The sequence below is a fragment of the Rhinatrema bivittatum genome, chromosome 6, assembly GCF_901001135.1.
Source record: "Rhinatrema bivittatum chromosome 6, aRhiBiv1.1, whole genome shotgun sequence".
Classification (NCBI taxonomy): domain Eukaryota; kingdom Metazoa; phylum Chordata; class Amphibia; order Gymnophiona; family Rhinatrematidae; genus Rhinatrema; species Rhinatrema bivittatum.
In genome coordinates, this window is record NC_042620.1 from 296,728,972 (window position 1) to 296,737,124 (window position 8,153).

The 8,153-nt window shown below is 42.5% G+C and overlaps 1 protein-coding gene and 1 long non-coding RNA gene across 2 annotated transcripts in view; one reads left to right on the forward strand and one right to left on the reverse strand.

Annotated features, from left to right (window-relative positions):
• UTP14A (UTP14A small subunit processome component) overlaps positions 1–5,431 on the reverse strand; it is a 124,685-nt gene extending 119,254 nt beyond the window's left edge. Inside the window, exon 1 of the mRNA XM_029607411.1 lies at positions 5,075–5,431. Coding sequence (XP_029463271.1) covers positions 5,075–5,121 — 47 coding nt within the window. The 5' untranslated portion in view covers positions 5,122–5,431. The remainder of the gene's footprint in view (positions 1–5,074) is intronic.
• A 93-nt stretch (positions 5,432–5,524) lies between these two features.
• LOC115094399 lies at positions 5,525–7,595 on the forward strand. Its single transcript, XR_003857545.1, has 2 exons — positions 5,525–5,678; positions 7,364–7,595. It is a non-coding gene; the product is annotated as an uncharacterized LOC115094399 (long non-coding RNA).
• The last annotated feature ends 558 nt before the right edge of the window (positions 7,596–8,153 follow it).

The following is an 8,153-nucleotide window of genomic DNA, read 5'->3' on the forward strand; positions in this document are numbered from 1 at the left end:
GCCTGTACTACAGTTCTAAAATCTTCATGAGATAAAACATATCCTAAATGATGCAAAATTCGCAATTTATAAATTCCATAACGTAATAGTAAATTTTAAATTAGATTCATAGGTCAGCTTAGAAAAAGAAAAACATTTAATTAACATCAAAAGTTAAACTTGGTCACATACTGGGTATATTCTATTTTGATATCCACATTGCTTTGTTTTTTTCACATTCAGTACAAGGTGATTACTTAACATCCAGGCTTTTATCTTATGGAAACATAAGCTATTTTTGACAGTGTGTTTGTAAGATCTGTGTTCCAAAGAAAAAACATCTGCATGTCATCAGCATATATTTTAGAAAATGGAGCATACTTATCTAAAATGGTGCATAAAGGAGTAAAATATCCATTAAAAACCATAGCTGCAAGTAGTGAGCCTTGAGGTACCCCAAATTTTAAAGTGAGCCAAGTTAAAATGGGGGAGTACCTCAAGGAGTCGTTAACTGATCGGGAAAATCGAGGGAAAGTAGAAGAGCAGAGGGCAAAACTAAAAGGAAGATATTATAAAGGGCAACTAATCTTTTTGTTAGAAAACTAAATAAAGGAAAGAGGAAAAAGGCCACTTTGTTTTTCTAAGAAGCAACTGAAAAGGAAAGGATGAAAAGGTTAGCGTTCATAACCTACAAGAGATCACAAACTTGGAAGACAGGCGACAATATCTGTAAAACCTAGGAGAAGCTGGGAAGGTAGTCAGGTATGCAAAAATTGAAATGGAAGAAACAGCAGCAAGTACGGTAAAACGGAGGAACAAGACTTTTTTTTTTTTTTTAAAGATATGTTAGTGAAAGAAGGAAGTGTAAAAGTGGCATTGTGAGACTCAGGGGAAGAATTTGTAGAGGTTAATGAGAAAAAAGCAAAATTGCTTAACAAATATCTGTTTGGTGTTCACTGTGAAAGGGCCTAGAGCAGGACCACATAAAATGAATGCAAATGAGATTGGCAGTGAGGTAAGCCTCAATCAATTTTCGGAACAGTGTGTTCATGAGGCGCTAACTAAACAAAGTAGATAAGGCAATGAGGCTGGATGGAATTCATATGAGGGTATTGAGGAAACTTAAGAGAAGTCTTTGCAGCTCCCCTGGTTGACCTTTTCAATGCTTCTTAGAGTCAAGAGTAGTTCTGGAGACTGGAGAGCGGCAGATGTGAGTCCTATTCACAAAACTGGAAGTAAGGAGGAGGCTGGGAACTACGGGCTGGTTAGTCTGATGACATATAGTTGGTGGTTCCTTTGGGGAAGGATTGTGGAGTGATCTGTTCTAGAGCAAGAGAGGGCTTGCAGAGGATCTCCAACTGGTTGATTATAAATAGGTTGTTGCTAAATGCTTCTAAAACAGAATTGTTGATAAAAGTATCCAAGGACACTTTGATTCCTTTGAAAATAAAAGTAGATTTGAAGGAAGTAGGATTAGTGGATAAAGTTCCTGTTTTGGGGGTAATTATAGATTCAGATTTTTGGTTGGGATTGCACATTTCAGGAATTCTACAAAGAGCATTTTTTAAACTACATCAGTCACACCCATTAACTCTTCTGAATAGAGAGTCTTTTCACCGGGTTTTAGAGGCTTATTTTATCCCATTGCTAGACTACTGCAATGCTATGTTGGTAGGGTAGTCTGAAAGATCTTTTCATAGGTTGCAAGTGGTCCAGAATATGGTTTCCAGGTTGATTTTTGGCTGTTTGAGGAGAGTAAGTGCAGACCCTCTGTTACATCAATTACATTGGCTCCCAGTGAGAGAGCGAATTAAGTTTACGATCATGATGTTGGTTTTCAAGGCAAAGAAAGGTAGGGGAGCAGGTTAATTGAGCTCATTGGGAAATTAAAACTTGTTATAAGTGCCATCGTGGAAAGAAGTAGGTAAGGGGAGGAATCGCAAAAGAATGTTCTCCATGTTTAGGGCAGAATTATGGAATTCTGCTCCTAAGGAAGTTAGTCAAGAAAATAATTATTTGGTTTTCAGGAAGAAAGTGAAAATATGGCTTATTAAATAAGGAGGGCAAATTTGAAATAGAAAGAGGTGGGAAGGGTAGGAAATAATGGGCTTCAGGTATGTAGATGTCAGGACTGCAATTCTATTTGAGAAGATGGTTGAATTTAAATGGATTGTTAAGGGGAGGTTTTAAATTTAAAATTGTTTATGTGTTTTAAATTATGTATTTTTATCTGTTTTTGCTGTGAACTACTTTGTTCGGCTTTGTAAGCATGGTTTGTGCAGTATATAAATAAATAAAATGACTTCTCTGGTGAACAAATTAATGGAAACACTGCTAAAACAAAGGAGAGTGTAGTTTCTGGAAGCAAATGGATTGCATGATCCAAAGCAGCATGGCTTTATTAGAGGTAAATCTTGTCAAATCTGATCTGTTTCTTTGATTGGGTGACCAAAGTTGGATCAAGGAAGAGCACTAGACATTGTGCACTTGGATTTCAATAAGGCCTCTGACACGGTTCTGCACAGGAGACATAAATAAACTGAGCACCCTTGGTGTGGAACTTAGTGGCTGAGTGGGAGATGAGAAAGGGTAGGGGTAAGTCAAGTTCACTATTAAGAGGGGGCATTACTAGTTGTGTGCCCCTGGGACCAGTTCTTTTCAACATTTTCGTGTGTGACTTAGTAGAAAAATTGTTGGGGAAAAGTTTTTCTTGCAGATAATACTAAAATCTGCAACAGGGTAGACAGCCAGGAAGATGTGGAAAATATGAGGAGGGATCTAACAAAGCTTGAGGAATGCTCTAGAGGCTGGCAGCCAAGATGTACTGCTAAAAAATGCAGTTGGGCATTACAGATCCAAAAACCCAAGGGAAAAATACAGTATTGGAGGTGAAATTCTTCTAATGTAATCCCCTTTGTTTCATGTAATGGTTGCGTCAGTTCCCATGGCCTTCCGCATGCTCATTGTAAACCGGTACGATGTGCAAACGGTTATCGGTATATAAAAAAATGTTAAATAAATAAATAAATAACCACAAAAGAATAGCTGAATCTGGGAGCGATTGTATCAGAGGATCTTTAAGGTGGCCAAACAGGTGTGAAGACAGCAACAAGGTTAACATGCAGTCAAGGACAGTGGAGATGGCTGGATGGGAGGAAGACTTTGAAGTGCAAGATCAGTGGACAGCAGTGGCGTAGCCAGAATTGATTTTTTGGGTGGGCACAAGGTTAACATGGGTGGGCTGTAGGCATGCAGGTCTACTAGTTGTTTTTTTACTGATAAATAATGCCAAATTATGCAGCACAGCATTCACATCTACGCCTAAGTTTGAGGTTTACTTAATGATACAAACATAATTCACGGTGATTTGTGGTACTTTAGCCTTCTTATTATTATGATTTTATACACGGCTCCTACCTGTCCATAAATTTTGAGAGAGCGGTTGTGTTGCTTATATTTAAATTGCTAACATCTCAAAATATAGATATATATTTTTACCTTTGTTGTCTGATCTTTGTATTTTTCTAATCAGTTGGTCCTGGTCTCTTTTTCCCATTTTTTCCCTTATAGCTCATTTCCTAATTCCTTTTCAGTGTCTTTCTTCTATTACTGTCTTCTTCCCTTACACACACACACACACACACATACACATACACGCTTTCTCTCACAGACTCCCTCTCACACACTCAAGCTCTCACTCTCATATGCTCCCCCCCCCCCCAAGCTCACATTCAAGTTCTCACTTTCTCACCCCTCCCCAGGCTTATATTCTTATGCACACACAGACGCACATCCAGGCACCCATTCTCACCCACACACATAAACCCAGACTCCCATTCTCACCCACAAACCCATGCTCCCAGTCTCACCCACACATATTCAAGCTCCCATTCTCATCCATACATATACACATTTAAGGTACTATTCTCACCCACACATTCAAGCACCCATTCTTATCCACATATTCAAGCTTCCATTCTCACCCACCCACACAAACCCAGGCTCTCATTCTCACCCATATATACACACATTCAAGCTCCCATTCTCACCCACCCACAAACCCAGGCTCCCATTCTCAACCACACATACACACATTCGAGCTCCCATTCACCCACATATTCAAGCTTCCATTCTCACCCACATACACACCCAGGCTCCAGTTTTCACCCACACACACTCCCATTCTCATCCACACATACACATTCAAGCACGTGCACAGCTTCCGCTTTCTCCCCCAGAGCAGGAAGATCAGCTGCCTCTCCTGCTGCCACCGGACTCCTGCTATCTTCGGGCGTCCGAACTTCCTGTCGGGGGGGTGGGGGGAGCGGAAGCGCAGCGCACAACGTCCGCTTCCTCCCTCCCACCCCCCCAAGCAGGAAGATCGGCGGGCAGTACGGCCCGACGCCCGAAGATAGCAGGAGGCCGGTGGCAGCAGGAGAGGCAGCTGATCTTCCTGCTTTGGGGGGAGGAAGAGGAAGCTGCCCGCGGCGCTTCCGCTCCCCCCCCCCTCAACAGGAAGACCGGTTGGCCATACGGCCGCAGCAGCGCTTCCCCACGTGTGCCGTGATGGCGCGCGAGGCGTGGGTTCTCTTGTTCGCTGTCGCGGGGATGGGATCCCGCGACAGCCTTGCAGTTCCGGTGCCAGTTGGGTGGGCCTGGGTCTAAGTTGGGTGGGCACCTGCCCACCCAGGCCCACCCGTGGCTACGCCACTGGTGGACAGTGCAGATGACAGTCTGCATTGGAGAAATCCATGAACTGCTATTAATCAAGTTGACTTAAGGAATAGCCACTGATATCTATTTAATGTTTAGGTACTTGTCAGGTACTTGTAACCTGGATTGACCACTGTTGGAAACAGGATGCTGGGCTTGATGGTTCCTCGGTCTGACCCAGTACGGCAGCTTCTTATGGTCTTAAGACAGAACGGCAAGTGAAATAAAGAATGTAAGGAATGAGGGAAAGTCGGTTTGGTACTGGTACTGGCTTACAGCAACTCAGGAATGGCTCAAACTACTTGTGTTTCAAGTACTTTGCAGGTAACTGAGAATTTAGGATCCCTATAGACCAACGAAACTCAACTCTGCTGTCACTAACCTCAGCCCCGGCTGCTCACTCTCACTGTACATCGCTGCAGCCGCCATGCCAAACTGGTTGATCTTCTCCTTTCCACTTGGACAGTTCCAGCTCCCTGAAACCCACACGTGAGCTCCTGCTGCCGTAAAGCGCCTCTCTTCCGTCCCGGGGCTGACTGTAGTAAAAGTATCGCCTTGGAAACCACTGCGAGCTCAAGCTGCCAAATAAGCGATTTCCCCGCCAAAGCGGGATGTATTTTTAAATTTACAGGCGGTCTTTATTTTCTGAAGAAAATGTTCACTGCGCTGTCGCGACCAATGAGTCACAACTCTTCCTTTTACATTTATCTGTAGCCCACACAGTGGAAAGGGGAGGGAGGGGAACAGAGGGCCTCTGCGCAAGCGCACCATTACGCGGCGGTCAAAGGCTACCTGACGTCGAGAGTCGCCTGGAACTCAACCGCTGCTTCCGGTCCCGAGGCGACTAATAATACTGCGCATGCTCGTTGTGGTTATTGCTGCAAATCGATCAGGTACAGTATATCATAATCGTCACGGGCAGAGGAGCTCAATCAACCTTTGTAGTTAGAAACAAAGTTGAGTTCAGATGAAATATTTTGAAAGGGGTAAGAGATCTTTAACCATTTTCATTGGCGATAGTAGTAGGTTTTTTGTTGTTTTTTTTAAATCTCGAATGTATTATGGAGCGAATATGTGCATCATTCTGCCCGAAGGCTGTTGGGGAGGGAAGGGGCGGATTGGGGATGGAAGGCCCTAATCTTTGGTGAAGGTCGGGTGGTGTAAAGGATGCGACGAGAGCAGCGGGATAGAAACATAGAAATGACGGCAGAAGAAGACCAAACGGCCCATCCAGTCTGCCCAGCAAGCGGATTGGGTGCCGCTCTGAGCAGTGGGTCCTGGGGTGAACCGGTACCGGTACTTACGATAATTGAATGAATACATCTCTGTAACTGATGGGCTGGTGGCCTATATTTGCCATTGTAGCTCTGTCCGTCCAGAGGCACTGAAGTATAAATATTCAGTAACTCCAGGAGTAGCTCGCTTAGCTTAGTGTGTGGTTGGGAGAGGGGAGGACAACATGTAGGGAGGGCAAACAAGGACCAGTGCAGCTCTAGTATAATCTGCACATGGAGCATTTGAGGAGGCACTGCCCCCACCCTCCCAATATAAAGCTATCTTTCAGAGCTTGGGCACTGTCAGTGAAGCTGGGATTCCTTGCCGAACCTGCCTTAAAATAAGCCTTCAAACATTTAGCTTTTTAGACTTACAAAAGATCTGTGAGCCTCTGTTTGGCGATATGTCCATGCATTTGGCAGGGCGAATAATAATAGTACTAAAGTTTTGAAGAAAAAGTTACATTTCAATTCCCATATTGTGTTTTAAGTGTTGATTTTAGCTTTCCAATTATAAAGCACCCTATACGATCAAGCAGTTCCATTCGAACCGGGGATTAATACTTTTTAGCAGATGCCATCTTATGCACAAAGCAGTTCTTGCCATGCTCTCAATAATCAAGCTATACATGCCCTTCAAAATATTTTATGGGACAATTTTTAAATAGCTTGCGGTGCTTGAAGGCCTGCAAATCCATTTCAAAGGGGGTTTGCCCCTTGAAATGCGGGCCATTGGGTAATGGGTTTCTCTTTTGAGCGTGTACATTCACACCTGCTTTGAAGCAGGTGCAAATGTACTCATGGAAAAGCATGTGAATTTTCCATCCCCTGACTTCATTCTGCTTCTTTTCTGTCATGAGTAGTCATAATCATGCTATAAATAATGTGGGTAATTTTACCTGCAGGTAGAGCAGTTTTCAAGAGGGTTTTTTACTGTGAATAAACTGCTGTTTACTAGCTGGAAAAGTGTGAAAATTGCATTCTGTTTTCAGTTGCTTATTGGTAGAATACTGGATTCCTTGAACTCCTAACTGATTATCTTGAAAGGCACATCACAACTTTTGTAGGTAGGCTATAAAGCATGAGCCTTGACAGTTTTTCCAAAATTCAACTTTCACATGCAAGTGAAATATTATTGCAACTTCCCCTGGCTTAAACAGCAAACTGCTACTTTTATAGAGTTACAGTGCATGGATTAGCTTCTTGCATGATAAACAACAATTATTATTAGAGCAATAGTTGACTTTACTTTGCACAGGGACAGTGAGTGCATCCAAAGTGCTTAATCCAGGAATCCATTTTGAGTTTTTAATTTACAGTTCAGACTATTAGTTATTGGGCTACCTATTTTTTTTTTATTACTAGAGTATTTCAACCCTACCCTGTTTTATTTTTAGATCTATGTTCTGAAGTGCTTTGTGGAAATGAAGTGTGTACATGACCGGAACTTACAGTGGAATCAGGAAGTAAGCAAGAAAAAGCAAGTGCTGAACACTTTGTAGAAATCAGGCTTCTGAATGGAAATCCATCTTCTCTACATGAATCCAGGATTTAAAGAGGGGAAAGAATGTTTATCAGAATTCACAGCTTTTCAAAGCCACTGAAATAAATCACTTTTTTTTTCATCAATACATTGTTCCGTGCTTGGCAACGAATGCTACGTATGGGCACTAGCCCCTGTTGTAACAAAAATAAATAATGGCAGCTCAAAGAAATGCTTTTTCAAGTAGAAGCCAGCTAAATAATATGAAAAATAGTAAGAAGCTGCACCTGTGGAATGTCTAAAAGTCAGTTATTTGCTTGAAATTGACTAATAGACCTATGATGTCATCAAGCTGCCCAGCATTCAGTTTAAAGAGGTAGAGTTTGTTACCTCAAGGATAGTAACACTGTAGAAAGCCGTAGGGATGTGCATTCATTTAGAATGAATTAGGCAATTTAAATGAAATTGCCTAATTCGTCGGGATTCAGGATACCTGAATCCCAAAATGGAGTTTTCCTGAAATTCGGGAAAAATTCATTTTCAGGTTAGTGCAGGGGGAGGGGCACATTTATTAAAAAAAAACAAAACAAACCCCCAAACCCAACCCTTCAAATTAACTTAATTACAACCCCCCCCCCCCCCCCCCCCCCAGACTTACTAAAAGCCCTGGTGGTCCAGTGGGGTCCCGGGAGCGATCTTCCGCT